Source organism: Crinia signifera, chromosome 5 (genome assembly GCF_055691185.1).
Source record: "Crinia signifera chromosome 5, ASM5569118v1, whole genome shotgun sequence".
Lineage (NCBI taxonomy): Eukaryota > Metazoa > Chordata > Amphibia > Anura > Myobatrachidae > Crinia > Crinia signifera.
The window spans coordinates 163905255-163927559 of record NC_139221.1 but is presented as its reverse complement, the minus strand read 5'-3'; the positions used below and the strand labels follow the sequence as shown (position 1 = coordinate 163927559).

Below are 22305 nucleotides of genomic sequence, written 5' to 3'. Positions count from 1 at the left end.
GCGGATTCCATTAGCCATGTAAACTAAGAATTTTACTGTGGGGAAACATGGGTGAAGTGCATTAAAAGTGGGCAAAGCATCTTAAACCCCAGAAAAGTGACACATAAGATTAGATAACTGTGAACAAGGCTGTTAGTGGCCATAAGGAAAGTATCTGAGGTTCTTAACAGTTGTAAAAAAAGCTGAGTTTTACTTTTGTATATTAACATTGAAAAAAATAATAGCACAGCATTCCCAACTTCTGTCCTCGAGGCACACTAACCTTCCATGGTTTAGAGGTATCCATGCTTGAGCACAGGTGACTTAATTAGATGCCCAGTTATTTTGATTTATCCATATGTGCTGAAGCCTAGATATAACTAAAACCTGCACTGTTAGCGTGCCTTGAGGACCGAGGTTGGAAATGCCTGTTCTAGAATGTTTTGATGTACAGAAAATTGTGTCATGTGATAATTCAATGGTTTTCGCAACATTTACAAAGCAGGGAAAACACTTTATGGCCATCGGCAAGATCAGAAAACAATTTCACATATTCCAGATAATTAAGCTTTTTTTTAATATAGAAAATCACCTAAAACTTATATCATTATTGCCTAAGTTATGATTTTTAAATACCTTCCAGTGCATGATTGTTCATTCAGTTTGAGACACCTGTAAATAGTGTTTCATCAGTGAATCCTAAAACTTTTACCTCTAAAATAAATAAAATTCCCACTTTTCCCCTGCAAACTAAAAGCCACAATAACTATCTGTTTTTTAGTATGCAATACTCTTAATCCTTACAGTATCTATTTACACTTTTTTTCTATAGAATATGAGATCAACTTTACATTCTTGGAATAGAGAATTTGAATAGTTATAAGGTGTGCCCAAATAAAGAGGAGACTTTTTCTGTAGCGACATTGTATCTAATCACCGTGGGTTAATGTGGTTGCTGATAGATGGCGCTGTGTTTTTCTCAGTTGCGCATGTGGCAGTGAACGGTTTTGCCTCAGGTTCTTCATTCCTGGAAAGTTGTTTTGCACACTTTGATGCATGATAAATTCCTCCAGATCAGCGCAAAGAGTTGTTTCCAATTTACTCGCACAGAAGCCGAGCATGTTTGATGGGTCAAGCAAACCCCCATTCTCACCAACTTCTGATTCTCTGACAGATGCTTGGGCATTCACTGTGCACAAACTTTGCCATAACCAAGCTTGTTGTGGGTTATGTGATGCACAGTTCCCTTGCTTATCGACCGTGCAGCAGTAATTCCATGTGTTGTGATCCGATGAATGAGATCCTCCACAGCTGAGAAGGTGGTAGTGTTGGTAACAATGTGGGCCTGCCTGGGTCTTTGGCAAGTTCTTTCATGCCCCACCTCATAATGCTGACACCACCGGAATATGGTGCACCATAAACAACTGGGAAAAACACCACACCATCTATTGGCAAACACATAAACTCACTGCTACAGCAAAAGTCTCCTTTTCATTTGCGCACACCTTATATCACATTTTATGAATGAGGCACCACAAGTAGCATTGTGCATATGGCATACATCAGAGCACTTAAGTCACTGAGTAGAAGAGAGCTGTATTTAAACAAATTACATTAGGCGATAGAGATATTGGGTATGAGGGACAGCGACTTTAGATGGGTAAAGATAATGATTTCCGTTTTGTGCATGTTGAGCTTCAGAGATTGCTGTATAGGCAACTGGATACCCAATGGAGGACAGAGTGGGAAGGGTCAAGAGGAGAGGTACGGTATTGTATCGTCAGCACAGTGGTGGTATTGAAGCCTAAATAGTTTGAGTGCTCTTAGGGAAGAGGTGCCCAGTGCTGAAATCTGGGGGACACCAACATGGAGAATAGAAGGGGGTAAGGTGGAACTAGAGGCAGCCACAGAGAAGGAGTGGTTAGCAAGTTAAGAGGCAAACCAGGTCAAAACGGGTAGAGAGGCCAATTGCCTAGAGGGTGTGGAGGAGGAGAGGGTGATCCACAGTGTCTAAGGCAGAAGAAAGGTCCAGCAGGATAAGCAGAGAGACCCCTGGATGTGGCTAATGTAGGGTACACACCAGGATGACCCGCTCACTCATCAGTGTCTCTTCCGACCCGCTCATGGTGACGCGTGGGGCACGACCCGCTCACGATGTGCACCGTGAGCGGGTCCGATCCGATGGCAACCCGCACCCAGCTGTATAGGATCTCAATAACGACCGACCGAGCCGCGGGACTGCGCATCGGATCGGTATCAGTCCACACCAGGACAGAAAAGGGCCCAATCACCACACAATCTACATCCAATTGGTTGGAATTGGATCTAGATTGAGGGGATCGGGCCCTAGTCGTCCTGGTGTGTACCCAGCATAAAAGCAGAAGCAGGTCATTGGTGACTTTGACCAGGACCGTTTCAGTCGAGTGGAGTGGGTGAAAGCCAGATTGAAGAGGATTAAGGATTGAGTTGTCAGATAAGTAACTAATAAGACAGCTGTATACCAGCCGCTCAACTAGGTTTTGTGTGTTTGTGTTAAATCACTGATTCTATTTAATGTTCTAAGCATTTATAGCCTGTTTTTTGTAATATATTGATATTAAAAGTATACATTTTTCCCCAGATATTGATGATAATATGTTTGTGAAATCTTCTACTAAAAAGGAGTGGATTTCGCAAGGAGATTATTACGCCAACCACCACTGTTGGAAGGTATACCTTGTTCAGTTTGCTTTAAATAAATCTAAACAAATGTTCCATATTTGCTGAGCGGTCAGGAACACCTGAGGGGATTATTGATTTAGGGGGGTTTCTAATTACTTTTTGGCAGAAAGAAAATAGACTTTTAACTCAATTTTATTCTGATGGTCATTATCGGGCCATCCAAATATAGTTTATTTTCGATTGAAACAGAACCCATCTTTGGGCGATAACACAAGGCATCAGGTATAATCTTGCAAACCCACATGTTATAATAGAAAAAAAGGGTGTTTTTAGGGTAGGTTATCATGAATTTTACTTGCCTGAGGTACATGAAGCATATTCCCCAAAGTCCGGTCTAATTGGTTTACCCCCCCCCCCCCCCCCCCGGAGAAATAGATTTGCCTTGGTAATTTACTGCAGCTAATTGGATAGCCCACAAAATTCTCCTAGTGTACCAGCTTCTTCTACCACATTTACTGTGTGTGTGGATCTGAGCCCTCAAACATTGCAATGGACCAGAGAGTAGCTGCCAGGAGGAAGAGACAGGAGCCTTTATATGAAGTGGGAGATTGTGAGCTTAGAAAGTGCAGTTGTGGTTCTATTATGTTTGTGTAATTATTTAGCATGATATATTTAACCTTTTACTGACCACTGATATTATTTAAATGTTTGAAGCAGCTTATCTGTACTGCTAAATATGAATTCATATTAATTAAATTGTATTAAAAGACCAATGTTTAGGGCTTTTACCACTACCTCAGAGTCCTGTACTTACTCCAATGCGCTGCAGAGTGGGTGATTTTGGTTTACTTTTGGAAACCCCTCTCTAAAAATCCTGCGTTTGCTACTGGTATGATATGAATAATGTCTGTTTTCAGGTTGCCGCAAAGTGTTACCAAAAGGGTGGAGCAATGGAGAAAGAGAAACTTGCCTTTGCCCATGATGAAGTATTACATCTGCAGTCTAGGAAAGCCAGCCCAAGGTAAGCAGACATTACGGGGGAAATTTACTAAGAATACTAATACAAAAAATTGCATTCATATTCTTGCTACGAATGACTACGACTGCATACCTAGTATGCAAAGTCGTGTTCCGGAGGGGAATTTACAAAGCAGTCAAATACGACTGCTTTGTAACCCTCCGATGTCGTATTAATTCATATTAGCTGGCCGTATATACGGCCGCTAATACGAATTAGTGTAGGCAGCCTGTAGCCAGCAGGGTAATGTCACAGCCGGGGGACACTTATTAGATAAGCCTCGGACCCCCGACTCAGCAGCCCTGGAGCCCCGGATCCCGGGACCTACCTACGGGCTCAAGATCGATAAGTATCAGTATGTGTGTAATGTATGTATTAAAGGGTACTTATGTATTATCTGGGCTCCCATGTTAAATGCACCCCATTTTTTCATACCCCTACTATCCAATTCCGCATGGAGTTGATTTTATATAGTGTGGCGAGCACAGCGAGCCACCGTGCCCGAAGCGTGGCGAGTGCACACGGTCTCATAAGAAAAACGGGAGCCCAGATATTACATAAGTACCTATTAAAGTTTTATTTTTCTTTGTTGTCAGTGTGTGTTCATTTAACTATTTTTTTTACTGTGGAACTAAAAGTGCCAGTGGACCCTTTAATGCCCCGCAGGCTGGGACTTGTGGTTCTCCAAGTCCCAGCTTGCGGGGGAGGCTTGCTGGGACTCATAGTTCCACAGTTAAAAACAATAGTTTTTAATTCTATTTTTTTACACAAAGATCAGCCTGGTCAGGTAAGTCCTGGAGGGGTGGGACCCCTTTATCAGGGGGGTCCCCACTCCCCCAGGGCCCCTGGCCAGGCTGACTGGTCGGTAGGGTGAATGTTTTGGCCGCGGGACCTTATCTAATAAGTGTCCCCGGCTGTGACATTACCCTGCTGGCTGGTTTGGCCTGGGGCTGGTTCTTAAAATCCGGGGGACCCCTAGTCATTTTGTCCCCCGTATTTTGGGAACCAGCCCCGGACCTGGAGCCTGGGGCTGGTTGTTAAAAATCGGGGAACCCCTATTTGTCGGGTTTCCTGATTTTTAATTACCGGCCCTGGCTCTTTCAGCCTGGTGCTGGTTACAGCTGTGGGGGGGAACCCACGCTGTTTTAAAATTTTTTTTATTTATTTTACAATTTTTTAATCCCTAAAGCCTGCACGGATCTGACTGATCCGTGCATGCTAAAGCCAAATACGACAGGAAAATAAAGTGCATTTTCCTTCTGTATATTCGTGGCATTTTTACACTAATTAGCAACGGCTGCTTAGTAAATCAGGAACCAACATTCTTTTGAATGGTGATTCCTGTCGTATTCTATCGATGGTGTAGACATTCATATTTGTAAATACAAATACGAATGTCCCATCAATATGAATACGAGTATTTGTATTTTTGGCATAGTAAATGCCAAAAATACGAATACACCCAAAAAATTAGTATTTTCCTAGGAAATTACGAATTTCTTCTACTAAATCATATTAGTAAATTTCCCCCAACACGTCTTCTTTTCTCCAGATCATAAGAGATGCCTTTTAATTTCCTGTGACCAAAAACATGTGCAGGCGAAATATCTTCCAAATTTTAACTGTAAAGGCCCCCTTACACTTGTCAACTTATTGTCTCAACAAATTGAACCTGATTGACTCAAGATTTATCCTATGTGCAGGAGGTTCAATCTCTTCCAATCTCTTCCAATCTCTTGGTTATACCCAATGGCACAGGATTGTGGATTGTGTCCTACACATCAGGCACATAAGATTTTGTCAGACGTCAGATAAATTGACTCAAATTGGATCAAATCTCACAAAATCTCACAAGTGTAAGGGGCCCTTAATGCCCCTTTCAGACCGCACTTTTAAAACGGTAAATTGCCGTTTTTTTACCGTTTTAAAACGGTAATGTGTGCGGTCTGAAAGGTCCAGTCCCACTTAACCGGTTAGAAAATGCAGTTTTTTCTAACCGGTTAAAATGCAGGGTCCTACCCGTTTCTGAACCGGTATTTTAGCCAAAAAATCGGCTCAGAAACGGTATTTAGGACCCAGCCAATGAGCTGGGTCCTAAATTCAGCACAGTGAATACTTAATGAGCGCTCATTAAGTATTCACAGCACTGGAGCCCCCCCCCCGCGCGTGTCGACACCCCCCGCGCGCGTGTCGACGCCCCCCGCGCGTGTCGACGCCCCCGCGCGTGTCGACGGCCCCCCCGTGTCGACTTACCCCGTGCCGGTATCTCCGTTGTGGTTCCCGGCACTGCAGCTCAGTATGCTCGGAAAGCACTTATGAAAAAAGTGTCTTTCAGAAAATGGCTGCCCCCATACGGAAGACAGTTTTTTTAAACTGGGTTTCCTATGGGGCAGCCATTTTCTGGAAGACACTTTTTTCATAAGTGCTTTCCGAGCATACTGAGCTGCAGTCCACAACGGAGGTACCGGCACGGGGTAAGTCGACACGGGGGGGGGGGCGCCGACATGCGGGGGGGGTGGGGGGCGTCGACACGCGCGGGGGGGCGTCGACACGCGCGGGGGGCGTCGACATGCGCTCGGTCGACACGCGAGGGGGGGGGGGGGAGCTGCACGGAGGGGAGTGCTGAAGGCTGCACTGGCTTTAACCCTGTATTTGGAAAGCTTCCAAAAACGGGTCTGCCAGTGTCAAAAAATCGGCACTTAAACGGTAATATACCGTTTAAGTGCTGCGGTCTGAAAGGGGTTTTATCTGGCAGACCCGTTTTTGGAAACGTTTCCAAATACAGGGTCAAAGCCAGTTATGCGGTCTGAAAGCAGCATCACTCAGACTCTACTGTAAATGTATTTGTGTAATTTGTGCTATTTGTTTAACCACAGGGAAAAACAAATGGGATACATGATGCTTGCCAAAACCTACTTAGAATGCAAAGAAGCAAAGCTGGCTCTGAAATGTCTAATGAAGGCTAACCAGTTCAAACTTTGTGCAGAACTTTGCAACAAACTTGAAAAGGTAAGAGGTGAATGCAATTGGCAATGCTGTACAAATATGTTATCAGATTACTACTAACAAAAGCTTATTGTGTTGTACATTTGGGGCCACACACACTAGTTGCAGTACTTTGATCTGTCGAGATAGAGATAAATGTGTCCAGTAACTCAAAACCTATAATACATAAAAAAATAAAAATAAATTAAAGTCCTTGTGCTAGAGTCCATTATGCTTAATAAGAATTTTTTAGTCAAGATCTGATGTGTTTATTGTTCAAACAGCAAGATCTCAAATCATTGTGATTCTTATTCAAGCTCAACCATATATAAGGGAGCACCCAAAAATGTATTTTAGAAAAAAATAGTGCATTTGTACATTTTCAAACTTCCGTCATCTTCAAAGTACTCTTCATTACAATCAATACATTTCTCCAATTTTTTTTTTTTACATTGCTTAAAACATTTTTTAAATTCATTGACGTTGATGCCTTAGTACTTTTGCCGTTTTTTGTTTCACCTCTTCAATATCAGCAAAACGTTATCATTTCAGGCAGTGGTTCTTAACTTTGTTGGAGGTTCTGAACCCCACGAGTTTCATACGTGCATTCACCGAACTCTTCATAGTCGAAAAAATGTATAGTATGTGTTTTTCTTCTTCGGGGTTCCTGGGTCCCACAGGGATTATATTGGGTTGCAGGTGGATCCAGTTCACATCTGTGCTGATGCCTATTTGCTGCAGATTCACACTTCCAGCTCCTCCTTCAGACACTGGCAGCCATCTTCACCGCTGTGCAGACCCTGGAAAGCTAAACACCGCTCCCCTGTAAAAACGTCTCCTGCCGACAGGTTTTTTTCAAGCATTTACTGTCCCACATGGCCTCCGGTTATTGTGTTGAACATAGTGCATTATACTGTAGCGGGTGTGGGCTCACACTCTCTCTGTCTACTGTTGTATGTGTGGCTTTATGTGCTGATTTGCATATCTAATATATGTGTGTGTGTGTGTGTATATATATATATATATATATATATATCCTAATGCATTGTATCTCCTGTGTTTTTACACTGTACATACTCCTGTTCTGTTTGCTGCTGCATAGACAGGGTGTACTGGGGACTCTGTAGGGTCAACCATACATTTATCGGGTCATTGGACATACAGCTTCAGGTGTGACCGGGGCTCCCATAAAGGCTACTTGCAATGGCCAATGAGGAGCACCAGCCAGCATCTCCAGCACTGCGTTCATGTTCCTCATGCGCAGCAGGGTTGCCTGATGTGCAGGATGTCCTGTGTAATGTTTGCCATATACCTGCAACCCAATCCACTCCACAGACTTAGCAGCCCCCTAGGGCAGCTTTTACACAGTTGCTAGGCACTTTAGTGGATAGACTGTCACCCACAGTGGGCCGTGTCCCCTCACCTACTCCTACAGTTCAGACACCCCCTCCATGGGTGGATTCATTGTTTGAGACCATGCTTTCTTTAATGCAGTCTCTGGCTGCACAGAAAACTCCTAAGGGAATTTCTCAAGGCTCTAAAAGGCCCCAAAAGCATTCATCATCTCAGTCTACATTAGTGACTGACTCCACTGACTCTTCAGAGGGGGAAGGTGATGATAATGATGCAGCCACTTCTGATGGTGATCCAGAGGTGAGGGAGGCTAATGACAAGGATGTTAATGTTACCAACCTTATTCCAGCCATTAGGGCAGTACTCCTATCTGAGGAGGAGGAGCCAGCACCAGTGGCACAGAAAGTGGACCTGTTTAAATCACATGTTTAATAAAGCACAACTCCCTCATTCAGACCACTTAATGGCTCTTAGAACGGGGATATGGAAAACCCCAGGAAAGAAATGTCCTTTTCCTAAATGGGTGATTAGTAGATACCCTTTGCCGGTGGAGGACTGTAAGCTGTGGAAGACCCCACCTCCCGTGCACTCCCACGTGACAAGGTTGGTTAAGCTATTGGTGCTTCCAGTAATGTCAACTGCCTTCTTAAAGGATGTCACTGACATGCACTTGGAACAGTGCCTCAAATCAATATTCTCACTGACAGGGGTGGTCAACAGACCTACTATTGTTGCATCCTTGGCCCCAAGGGCCATTCAGGATTGGTTGAAGGTGATAGAGGATGAGCTTCCTGTGGAGGTTTCGGAGGAATGCTCTGCATGTCTTTCACACGTGCAGCAGGCCGTGGCATATATTGCGGAAGCCATGAATGATGCTGGACAACTGACAGCTAATGTGTCAGCAGTATCAGTGCTTGCCAGGCACATACTTTGGTTGTGTTCCTGGAAGGTGGACACCGAATCCAAAAAGGCCCTGGAGGTCTTACCCTTTGCAGGGGAGGTTCCGTTCGGTGAGGAGCTAAATAAAATAGTAGCTTATTTGGCAGCAGCCAAAACCACATGCTTGTCCTCAGCTTCTACATCCTCTTGGCCTAAGGTCAGTTCCTTTCGCCCCTTTTGTCCCACAGGAAAGAGTAATGGACAGGTGTTTGGCAGACAGACTAGCCAGTCCAAGTCTACTAAGCCCAAGCAGAGAGCACTCTGGGCAACCAGACAGGCTGCTCCTAAAACTGACAAGCCCGCTGCCTGACAAGACGGGCCTACCTCTGGGGGGATCCCAGGGTGGGGGGCCGACTTCTCTCCTTTTCGGAGGAGTGGCTTGACATCTACAGACGCTTGGGTAAGAGAAGTAGTGACCCATGAATACGGTGTGTCGTTCAAAGTTACCCAAAAAGTTAACCAAGGACCCACGGAAAATGTCCTGCTTACACCTGGTAGTGGAATCCTTACTACAATCCAGGGTAAGAGTGCCTGTACCTCAGCACCAGCGAAGCCAAACTGGACATTCAGACCCATTCTGAACTTAAAGTCACTGAAAAAATCAGTGAAAGTATCCAAGTTCCGCATGGAAACGCTCAGGTCCATTGTACTGGCAATGGAACAAGGGGACTATATGGTGTCTCTAGACATCCAGGTTGCGTACTTACATGTTCCCATTGCATTGTCACATCAAAAGTTCCTGCGGTTTACAATCCTGAGGAAGCATTACCAGTTTACGGCTCTACCTTTCGGATAAGCCATGGCCCCCAGGGTCTTCACAAAGATAATGGCAGTGATGATGGCATCTCTGAGACACCAAGGGGTCATTTTTCTCCCATACCTGCTCATTCTGGCCAATTCACAAGAGACCCTGTTGAATCATCTTCAACTAACACAAAGGGTACTCAAGTCCCATGGTTGGCTGATAAATTAGAAGAAATCAGCTCTAGTACCTTCCAGATGGATGACACATCTAGGAGTTCTTCTGGACTCTAACGTCCAGAGATTAATTCTTCCTCCAGAAAAGGGTCTTCAGCTACAGAGGGTTTCAGTTCACCACGCAATGAAAATCCTGGGTCTGATGGTTTGCACGTTAGACATGGTTGAATGGGCGCAGTTTCATTCTCACCCCCTGCAGAGAATGATCCTGGCCAGATGGGACGACCGTCCCCAGTCTATACGCTCTAAAATGATGAGCCTCACTCAAGAAGTGCGAACTTCCCTTCAGTGGTGGCGGTCGGACTCCCATCTGAGGTTGGGAAAGCCCTTTTTTATCCCACAGTGGGTGCTCCTCACTATGGACGCAAGCCTGCTGGGTTGGGGAGCCGTAGTAGAATCCCTATCCTTGCAAAGAAGGTGGTTCAGGGAAGAGTCCAGGTTGTCCAACCGCCCGCAGCTGTTGGAGCTGCAAGCGGTGTTCAACGCCCTCCTGTTATCCCAGGATCTACTACAGGGCTGACCCATACAGATAAGGTCTGACAACGCAACCACGGTGGCCTATATAAACCACCAAGGAGGCACAAAAAGCATTACAACAATGAGGGAGGTATCTAAGATCCTCCAATGGGCCGAAAGTCACGTGCCGGCCATCTCCGCTGTATTCTTGCCAGGAGTTCAGAACTGGGAAGCCGACTTCCTGAGTCGTCAGGACATTCACGCGGGAGAATGGTTCCTGCACCCAAAGGTGTTCTCTCAGATAGTTGAGAGATGGGGCACTCCAGACGTGGATCTATTGGCTTCCCAGCACAATCACAAGGTGCTGTTGTTCGGTTCAAGGACCAAGGATCCTCTGGCAGCCTTCACGGATGCTCTGTCTGTTCCGTGGAATTTTCGTCTGCCTTATGTTTATCTGCCAGTGTCTCTTATTCCTCGTATTCTCAGGAAGTTCAAGCAGGAGGGTGGAGTGCTCATTGTGGTGGCCCCAGCATGGCCCAGACGACACTGGTTCTCAGATCTAGTGCAGCTGTCAGCTGCTCCTCCTTTTCTGTTACCTCTGCGGGTGGATCTAATAGGGCAGGACCCTTATCTACATCCGGATCTGAAGAGGCTACATTTGACGGCGTGGCTCTTGAGACTGCCGTCCTGAGAAACAAGGGTTTCTCGTCAAAAGTGGCTAGGACTATGCTTCGTCCCAGGAAGCCAGCCTCATCAAGGATATATTATAGGGTGTGGCTGGTGTAGGGCAAGATCGCTCAACACAAAGCAATAAGGTGGATAGACTGTTGTCTTTCCTTCAGAATGGTTTGAATAAATGTCTGCGCCTGGCTTCACTGCGGGTACAAGTATCCGCACTATAGGTGTGGTTTCAGCAGCAGCTGGCTATCGTTCCTGACGTAAGAACATTTTTTTTCAGGGGGTGCTGAGGATTCAGCCCTGTACACTCCCCGGTTTGGTGGTTCCGGCACTAAATTCTTCTATGTTGTCCTCCAAAGAGAGGTCTTTGGACGTTGTGAGAGCTCTTCGGATCTATGTTCAAAGAACCGAGTCCATTAGGCGTTTATTCTCCATGGATTCCATAAGAGAGGGTGGCCTGCTCACAAACGGCTCTTTAGCTCGCTGGATCAGAATGGCAATCCAACAGGCTTATGAGAAGAAAGAAAAAACAGTTACCGGAGTAACTGTTGGGGCGCCTGTGTGAGTTGTCTTAGCCAGCAGCAATCTAAAAAAAGGGATTATCAGTCCCTATATAGTAATAAAAAATTTAAAGGGTGTAGATTGCGCTTAATTGATGGCAGAACAAGGTTTAGTAATAAAAGCACTTTAATTAGTACAGTGTGTTGTACTAATTAAAGTGCTTTTATTACTAAGGCTTATGAGAAGGCTAACCTACCATTGCCTTTCTCTATCTCTGCACATTCGAATAGGTCAGTTGGTCCGTCGTTGGCTGCTAGACGCAGTGCTTCCACAGAGCAGCTGTGCAAGGCAGCTACGTGGTCCTCATGGTCCACATGTTTCTGAAGTTCTATGCCTTCGATACATTTGCTTCCCAAGATGCTGCGTTTGGGCGCAAAGTTCTTCTGGCCCCTCAGGCGTTTTCCCACCCTTAGTGTACTGCTTTGGGACATCCCCGATGTAATCCCTGTGGGACCCAGGAACCCCGAAGAAGAAAAGAGGAGTTATGATAAACCTACCTTCGGTTAACCCTTTCTTCGAGGTTCCTGGGCCCACAGGGCACCCAGCCTAGTACGCCTGATGTCTGTAGGCATGTGATCTGTTTGCTCGCCTTGTATGTGTGTACATGTGTGTGCCTGTGTTGTGTACTCTGTCCTATTCTGCTTCCTGCTGGGACTGAGCAAAATAACTGAATAGCCTAGCATGGAGGTGGGGTTATAGGGGAGAGGAGCCAGGCATGATGGTAAGCTAAAGCTTTGGAGAAGTTGGTGCCCGGTCCGCTGGATCCACCTACAACCCAAGATATGTGTCTCTCATCCACACTCATTACTCGCTCCCATTCCCGATTGCAGGACTTTCTTCAGGCTGCACCCACTCTGTGGAATCCCCTCCCAAGCACAATAAGACTCTCCTCCAGTCTCCAAACCTATAAGCGTTCCCTGAAAACTCCATCTCTTCAGGCAAGCTTATCAAATTCCAGAACTAGACACGGAACCTTGTATTCTGGTGGAATCGATGCAATAAAGAATACAATATCAATGCCTATTTCCCTATAGATTGTAAGCTTGCGAGCAGGGCCCTCCTACCTTTTGGCAGTCTGTAAATACCCTGTTTGTTGTATCACTGTCTCCTTTTGTAAAGCACAACGGAATATGCTGCACTATATAAGAAACTGTTAATAAATAGATAAATAAATGTCCCCAGTAGTGCTTTTAGCAAGGTCCATTCTGGAATGTATGGTTTTTGTAATAATTCTGATAATGGATATTTAGATAAGGGATTCTCAACCTGTACCCATATTATTCAATAAAAACACTTCAAACTAATCTACCCCATTATGTGCAAGGTGATAATGCTCCAGCCAATCAGCTCCTAACTGTCAATGTACTGTACATATTGGAGCTCCTTTTATCTATATTGTGTCATTAAATTGTTATTCCTTTAAAATTGACTCACTTGTGAGAACCAATTTTATTTAATTTAATTTTTAGCGCTGCTAATACCCCCCTTTTTCCTAACTCTCAATGTACTGTACATATTGAAGCTGATTGGCTGGTGCATTATCACCTTGTAGATAACATTCTTTATTGGGATAGATACCACTTCTCCAAGCTTCTATCATTTACCGCATTGTCGGATAAGGTTAGACATAATGCATATTCAATGAACATTGGGATAGCAGAACTGCAAACAGGGCTCTGTCCTTATTTGTCTAGGAACTGAAGTGATGGAAATGTAAAACCGATAACTTCCTTGGTCATACATTTGGTGACAAGGTCATTTAGGGCTATAAATAACATTTGTAAAGAAACAAAGGGCAGATTATTTAATAATCTAATTTCTAAAAATAGATCTGTGAAAACGTGGCACACCTCAGTCACAAAATTGCAGTGTACCCATGTGAAGACATAATCTCTGTTTGACAGTGATCATGTAACATGATCAAGTGACACTAAAGTAGCACTCACTGTAATGTGTGCTCGTAGCTTGTGCTTTTGCAATTATATGTATTGGTTTTCCACCAACAAGGATAAAGCGATGAAACTACCTTTTTTTGTGTCCATTAGAGCCTGAAAGTGATATTCCTCTACTAGATGGTGCAGATATAGCTAAGCATTTCCCTCTCCGTAAGACGGCTCCATGAAAGCTGAGAGCTGAGGACCTGTGCACACCATTTCTTGATGCGTGTGTGAATTTGTCTTTTTCCCAAAAACTATATTACATTATTATTATTATCTATTACGTATTACAATAATTGGCAGTTTACCGCAGTTCATATGGTTCCTGATACTGTATTTAATAAATAAATTTATGTAGTAGTTTTCTCTCTCTGTTAGCCATTGATAATATATGTAATATAATATAATATATATTTCTTTAAATGTTTATTTTTTTATCATTTTGCCCCACTGCGGTGGGGCATATGGAGCTACTGTGGTGGGGCATATGGAGCTACTGTGGTGGAATAAGGCTCTGGGGTGCTGTCGTACCTTGGGTGGGAATTGTGGGTGATGTGCAGTCACAAGTCAGCACTAATATAAACGGCAGATGACAAGAATATGGGATGGATTGATCATGGATATGGGGGAATACTGGTAATAAGCAGAGGAGCGTTACTTCCAGAGAATTAAGAAGCCACTCTGCGGTCAGCTGAGGTAATTTGGCAAAGTATAGACTGTATAGATTAGGGTAGCCAAAAACATTCTGGGGTAAACATACTAAGATGGGAGTTGTATTTCAGATGGGTTGTTGGTATGGGCAACCAATCAGAATCTGCTTCATATATATATATATAGCTGGGTGATTTGGCACTGCGCTGGGATTGCAGACGCAGTATTGCAATGATACGGTGCCCCCCGTTTTTGGCCCGGAAGGTCTCCGGGATAGATAGATGCTGGGTGACGGCGGCACTCGTTCAAATAAGTAGACCAGACAACTGGATCGTGACAAACGTTTCAAGGCTGGTGCAGCCTCTTTATCAAGGTGCAGTAAGACAAAGATACAGCCAAATACCACATACCTTTATTCCATTTCCGTGAAGCTCAGCGTCCATTGCCACGCCGCCTCCCGGCGCTCAGTCGTGACGTCATCGCCCCGTTGTGAAGGGGCGGGCGTTGAAGCAAGCATTCCAGAGCTGGAAAATGATACATATATATTTGTGTTACAGTTACAAATGTGCAGAAACAATCCTGATGCATGAAAGGATGTGACATTTCTTGTTGCAATATGGTTGCAATCCACTTAGTGGTAATATGTATTTGAACAAAGTGCAAAACAAAAGTGCAAAAAAATCAACACAACAGTGATATGTGTAACTTCAAACTAGTATACATAGTGACAAATTAAATCAAGTCGCAAAATATTAGTGTGGCCAGGTTGGTTGTTGACGGCATCATGTATTAAAACATGAAATGGACCAATTGTCCTAATTATAGCGTACTCTATAATTGCGGTCGACACACCGTGTCGACCAGCACTTCAGTCTTACCATAAAAGCAATTTAAAATACTAAGAATGATGCCGTGAGCACCAGTTCATGGACCATACTTCAAAATATAATACATATAAAGAAATCTATAGTTTATATATTATTAAAGAAGTTTATAATGCAACAAGACATACTTTCTAACAAAAGCTGGACATCAGTTACAAGAAATATGCTAAACCTGCATGCTCATTGAGCCCTCTAGGGGCCAGGGTACTCAACCCGTGTATCCAGCGACTCTCGGATTGACACAGCTTGAGTCCCCTAGTATGCTATAATTAGGACAATTGATGGCTGTCGCCCAAATATAATCGTCAGCTTGTATTAATATATAAATCAAAATTAAATTGGATATATTCTTCGGGTGTGAATCCACATTTGGTTAGTATGGTTTTAAATTGTAATGGTTAAATAGTTAATGCGGCTGAATTCAATAATGTTGACAGTCTGTGACAAAGGTCTCAATCAGTGAGGTACCCCTGTTCCTGACTGGACCAGTGCTCCAGCTTTGTGGAATGGGTCTCACACAGCTGGTGGAATGTTATGGGACACACAGCCTGGGTCCTGTTAAACTGAAGGCTATTGTACTGTACCTCTGTGTTCTGGGGGGGGGGGCTGGTCCGTGGTCCTGGACTGCAGCAGCTGCACTTCCCACCTGCAGGGTGTGGGCTCCGTTTGTTGCGGGTTTGCAGAGACATCTTTGCAGAGACAGCAGGTTCAGCAGGGTGAGGCAGTAAGCGCTCTGCTTGGCAGTTAAACTCTACAAAAGAACTTGGATTGTACACCTTCCTGAAGCTGTAATCTGTATATTTAAATTGCTTCTCCATGTTGCTCCTTTTTAAAAAAAAAAAAAAGATCTAGTGTCCCACCAAAATTCTATAATATATAAAGGGAGAGTAAACTGTGCAGTGTTTTGTTAATAAAATCATACATTTTAGAATTAGATCATTTGTACTTTTACACCTCAAACCCGTTTGCAGATGTGTCTCTCCAGAGTTGAGAGCAGCCGAGAACATTGGTGTCGTGAGTGGACCATTTTAATGCATTTTTTTTTTTAAAGATGTTCCATTGGGGACCATCTAGTGGTCCACACCACACTTGGATTCATCCTACAGAGTTGAGGATCAGCGTTAGCCTTTTATTATATAGGATGGCTGTCCGGCTACAGGGCCTTTGTCAGACTTTATCGCAGGGAAAATTTGTTCTTTAAATGGACAAAACCCTGTGCACTGCAGGTGGGGCAGATTTAGATTTGGGTGTGGTGGGTTCAAACTAAAATATAAACTTCAGTGTAAATATGAAGCAGCCAGTATTGACCCTGCACAGAAGCAAAATATCTTGCCAGAATCTAACTCTCTCTGCACTGTTACACTTGCCGCACCTGCAGTGCACATGGTTTTGCCCATATTGAGAACAAATTTGTCCTGTGATCAGGTCTGATAGGCCCATAGTAAGCTCTTTCAGCATGATGGGATGTCCCTGATAAGTATATGCCTTTTATATGGCTTTATTTAATTAGATTTATTGTACAATACATTTCACTTTGATTACTGCGTTGCTGTGATAATGGTTCTTGGTAAATGCTGGACACGATCTATTTGATTATTATAAAAAATGTTGCTATATAATTTATTGTGAAGGGGCATAAACACGAGGTGATTTCAGACCTTTTCTAAGCAATCTGGTAAAATCGCTTAGAAACTGAGCAGTGTGTATGCCATTGCGCATTGCTATCGCCCGATCGCGGGGCTTTGAAGCACATCGCTCAGCCAAAAAGCTGGGTCTCCACGTCTGTATTCCCCTTTAGACTGCAAAATACAAAAAATGTTAGTAACGTTGGTCAAGCGAAGACAACATTAGGAAAAAAATATATAAAATCTCACATTCCAGTGACACATATAAAGATATATATAAACTCGTAAGCAAATGCTTTGAAAGCTAGTCTGCTACCTTGTAATTGCCTCTGTGTTTGTGCAAGTGTGAGAGAGAAAAATATGTAGTTTTACTCACTGCCAACAGATGGCAGTGTTTTGAAGACACACAAACAGACACTAGACATATACCAGTGGTAGCCAACCCTAGCCCTCGAGAGCTACCAACAGTGCACATTTTCCAGACAACCTAGCTGCTGCACAGCTGCACTCATTAATCACTGACACATTTTAAAAGATAAACAGATGGAGCTAATTAGCTCACTTGTGATTCTGTGAGGAGATCTGCAAAACATGCACTATTGGTAGCTCTCGAGGACTAGGGTTGGCTACCCCAGACATATACTGTATATAGATGATAAGTATGACAGAGGTATGGCATCTGGTGAAATGGGAAACTGTATAGTATTTGAGTCTTGGATGGAAATCTAGATTACAGATGGAGCACCTCTAGTTCTTGCGGGTGCTGGTGTTAGAATCGCCAGACCCCAGGCCCCGCCAACTGTCAGAAGGGGGCGCGCATGCACAAGACTCTCGCGCACCCCATTCCGACTGAGCTCATCGTCGTCCTCGCTGTCGCCCCCCCCCCTAACTTGCCTGTCTCCCTAAAGCGGAGACGTGCAGGGTACCACCGCCCAGACGCTGAGTGACTGGGGCACGCGTGCATGTGAGGCGCTCACATGTCCCAGTCTAATGGAGTCCCTCTCAGCCAACGCTCGCCAGTGGGAACATTCTGGTGAGCACTGGAGCTGACTGGGGCTTCAGCTGTATATAAAAAATTAAAAAGCCATTAAAATGGGGAGGGGGTACCAAAGAAAAGTATTTTTTTCATTATATCAGGCAGTGAATTTGATTATTTTTAACTCTCTTTTGTGTTGTAGACAAAAGATGCGGCTTTCTTCTACAAAAAAGTACAAGAAAACAAAGTTGCAGCCCAGTTGTATGAGCAGAGTGGAGAATTTGACACCGCTCTTAACCTGTATTACCATGGGAAAATGTATGATGAAGCTGCTGATGTTATTGAAAGGTGAATAATGACTAGAACTCACTTTAGTTCCAAGAGGAGTGTTCATCAAACAAGACTTATTTTACATTTCTCATGATCCTTTAAGATTGTATTGTTTTAACTACTGTTTATTCCCTGTATTTGTAGGTACCACCAGAAGCATCCCAATGCAACATTACAGTTCAATGAGAAACAGTTCTATTTAGAAGCTTCTGCAGATTATTTCAGAAATAAGAAACTCAAAAAAATGAGTGAAATGCTTTGTAAACTTGATGTTGAAGATCAGTTGGTCTTCCTTAAAAAACGGAAATGCTGGAGTGAAGCAGCTGACTTGCTTAAGAGTGAAAACAGATGTGAAGAAGCTGCTTGTTTGATGCGTGAAAATGGCAGGTTGTTAGAAGCAGCAGACCTGACAAGAAAGAGAGAATTCCAGGCATCCTGCCTGCTTGCAGCAGCTCGTCACAGTATAGCAAACAGTGAAAATCCTGGCACGGTTCTTTCTGAGGCTCTGCAGCTTCTTGCTGACACAAACTACCAATTTGAAGCCTCAGAGGCTATCCTCCTTCAAGGAATTATTGATAGTGATTTAAAAAAAATAAGGGATTCATTTTTTTATTTTAAAAACTCATCTCATCATGCTGGTGTTGTAGAATCACTCTTTCAAGCTTTTATCTGTGACGAGTCCAATCCTGGACTGCTGACTTTGGCTTCATATGGTCTGCAGTCTCTGATCACACTCATAAAAGCACTAAAGGAAACAAAAAGTAACGCAGAGAGGGAGATGGTGAAGTACTGTCTAGATTTTTATGGGCTTGTACAAAAGGATGAACACCAATGCTCTATTCTTAAACATGAAGGGGCAAGGTTTCTGCAAATAATTGATGAAGATATGGAACTGGTAGAGCTCAATGATGTGAAGTTTTTGTTGCAAAACCACTTTCTACAAAAGCTAATTGAAATCTCTAAAATGGTCCTTGGAAACCCTTACTCCGTTATATGTGCCAGGTACATCGCAGGTTTAGAGTGTATAGATGAAAATTGTCAAGATGTGCACAAGCCTTTACTGCATTTTCAGTTGAAAAAAATATTGCAGTCTAAAGTCAATTTAATAACTATTTGTGGATTGCTAGTTGAAGCACAAAGCTTCTCCAAAGATGTTTCTGATGATCTCCAAGAACTTGTCAAAGCTTATGGGTATAATTACTGCAATTCACTTTTAAGCCTTGTTTTCTCGAAACATTTCCACCTTCGTCTACTTTCTGAAAACTCAAAAATCTGCAGAGAGATCCTACTCCAGCTTCCAGTGCCAGGGATAACTATGCTAAATAAATTTCTGGACTCACTTTTCACAGAAGATAAACAAAGTAGAAGAGAGTCAACTGATTTTTGGCTAAAAGTAATGCAGATATGCAGCTTACAATCACGGTATCCACATTCTCTACAGCGTTTCCTTGAAACTGAGGAAATAGTTTATACTGAGGAGTATAACCAGCGGAACAGGAAGGTTAATTATTTACAAGGAGTTAATAACCGAAGTAAACATCTCGAAGGCAGACACGGCATGCTGAAGCCTGAAAAATCAACTACTTCCTCAAAAGTCACTCACCTCCACTTTTTTCGGCTACTGCAAGCTTCTTTACAGGAACTGTATGTGAGCAGAGACCCCGATAGCTGCAAGCGACATTTCTATAGGTTTATGAATTTGCTCGTCAAGAAATGTGTTGAGCCATTGATTCCTAATATTGGAAACACAGTGATGCTTCTAGAATTCCAGTTTATTCTCTGTAGTGCCACCCTGATGCGATTTTGCAAGGATGCTACTGTTCTAGTTCCGAAAAGTTACATTTCCATTCTGAACTATTGGGAATTCATGTTTGGAAAGAAAGGTTCTCTGAAAGATACCTATTCCATCCTGTGGGATTACAAACCAAGGGATCTTTGGCAGCTAACCCGGGAGTTTAGGCATCATCTTTTTTATCTTGCTGCTGTACTTGCTGGTGAAGAGAATATGGAGTTTAATGTTCTTCTTGATGCTTTCAGTTGTGTAGATTCCATTTCTTCAGGAGAAGCTGAAAGAGCATTAGTGCTTTGGTTGGTAATGATGGTAAATATCAGTGGTGTTGTTAATGAAAAAGCAAAACCTATACTGACAAAGCATATCCCAGTGATTCAGCACAAGCTAGTTTCTCTAAAAAGTGAATTTCCCTTGAGAGTTCCAAGTAGGTTGATTAGTGCTGTCAACAAAGTTGTCTCAGCTGAGAAGATGGAAGAGCTGGTTTCCTTGCTCCAAGATTTGCTGGGACAACGTGATGATGAGCGCTTGGTGGAATGCTCATGGAGGTGGGACATAAACTACAGCAAAGGGCAAGTACGTGGAATTTACTTTGATGATAAGTTCAAATTTAGAAAGTTTTCTTATGTTCAACACAGTGTTCCAAATGTTAAGCACATCTCCATGAATAATGAACAAGAAGAATTTGAGGAAGATAAAGTTGATCTCCTGGCAGCCATGGCAGCTGATGTACGGAAGCAAATTGTCTCACGACAGATGCATACAGTATTTCTTCTTGCATACATATGTATAAAGTGGAAAAGGGCTACCATGTCAAAAACGCACATGGAAGAGGTAATTCCAGATAATTTTAAAAGGGCAAATGTTGACCGAACCCAATGTGACTTATGTGGGGTAAAATTTCCAAAAGCAATGATACACTATGACACTCTGGAAATTGAAGAAGACCCGGAAGAAGTTGCAACTCCAACGATGAAAAATATTGAGGAAATGGAATTACATGATGTGAAAGAAAATTATGAAAATCACACTGCCCTTGAGAAACATAGAGAGCAAAACAAGGCCTACCGAAAGTATCTTCAGTTTTTTCAACTTAAAGTGGACACCGTGATCAGTGAAGGAAAGTGTCTTATAGAAACTATGGAGCACACTTCAGCAAACAGATTAACCTCAAGTGAAGAGTTACGCTTGGAACAGGCTAAGATTGAGAACAAAATTAAAGTAATTACTGATTTGATGGAAGATATCTATGAACGAAAGACCTGGTCTCAAGGTAAGACAACACATGCAGCAAAGTAACAGCCTCAGATTTAACATTTCCATTTAATCTGTGTCTAGGAATTATACACTACTGCCTAATAAGATTTATGCTAGATTAATGTGCTCATGTTTTGTTTCCATTAAAGAGTATGTACATTCCAATAAAAGAACAGCATTTTGATAGTATTCAATTGTTTAAAACTTATTTTTCTTACAATAGGGTGCAATTCATATATTTAAAAAAAAAAAGTGCATTTTTGCCAATACAATTAATGAAACTAGTTTTTCTGTTTAGTATTCGGTTGATAAATCTATATTAAAAAGATGGTCTGTAGATCACCCTCAAGTTGTCAACAGGTTCATACGGTCTATTTGACAAGTTCTCCATGTCACCTGTGGAGTTTTAAAATGTGTCAGTTGATGATACACAGTGCTCCTGCTGGGTGGTCTGTGTTGGGGTCCTGAGGAACATATTTGACAACCACTGTTCTAGTGTATGGAGGGAAGGATCCCTGCACAAGCATTTAGATAGTAGTAAATCAGAGTGTTAAGTAATCCAAATAATATCCCAGGTAAATCCTAATATGCCAATTAAGAGAAACCATACATATAATTTTTTGGCGATGGTCCTCTAGAGTTTAAGGTCAACAGATTTGAAAGGTCAGCATGACAGTGGTTTACACACACATATGGTTGACACATGATATGTTATTGGTTTTGTTTTTATTGCTTCATTATTCACCATCCACATGGACTACAATTGTCAATAATAACCTTGGCCAAAGTGTAGTGAGCAAAGTGAGTCCATAAGTGTTCCAACTAATTTGGCTCCGATAAAGCAAAACCTAAAAAAAACTTGTTAACATTTTGACCCTGTTGAACATTTGGGGAAGACCTTTTTATGGTCTATATTTTTACTGTAGCTCTGTTCTCATGAATATTAACACTAGTGGGAACTGCTATAATGATGTGTTCCACATGATATTTTTGTAACTGTGCAAACTTATTTTTCTTATTATTACCAAAGGATATTAAGATGTAATTTATCAATAGAGATTTCCACAAACACAATCCCATTTACTCAAGAAAGTCGTTACTGGTAGATCCAGGAAGACTGGGAACTTATAGTACAGTAACTGAATGTTATTGCAGGGAGTAACCGTTCCGGTTTGCATTAGATCCATTAACCCCTTCCTGACAGAGCCTGTTTTTGCCTTCCTGACAGAGCCCTTTTTTTCAATTCTG

The 22305-nt window shown here is 42.8% G+C and overlaps 1 protein-coding gene across 6 annotated transcripts in view; it reads left to right on the top strand.

Annotated features, from left to right (window-relative positions):
- The window catches only part of TRANK1 (tetratricopeptide repeat and ankyrin repeat containing 1), a 173335-nt gene that overhangs the window by 136904 nt on the left and 14126 nt on the right, over positions 1 to 22305 (top strand). For all 6 annotated transcript variants that reach the window (XM_083188218.1, XM_083188220.1, XM_083188217.1 and 3 more), the window contains 5 exons: positions 2600 to 2688; positions 3558 to 3661; positions 6535 to 6667; positions 17884 to 18029; positions 18156 to 21073. In XM_083188218.1, the coding sequence (XP_083044344.1) occupies positions 2600 to 2688; positions 3558 to 3661; positions 6535 to 6667; positions 17884 to 18029; positions 18156 to 21073 (3390 nt within the window). The remainder of the gene's footprint in view (positions 1 to 2599; positions 2689 to 3557; positions 3662 to 6534; positions 6668 to 17883; positions 18030 to 18155; positions 21074 to 22305) is intronic.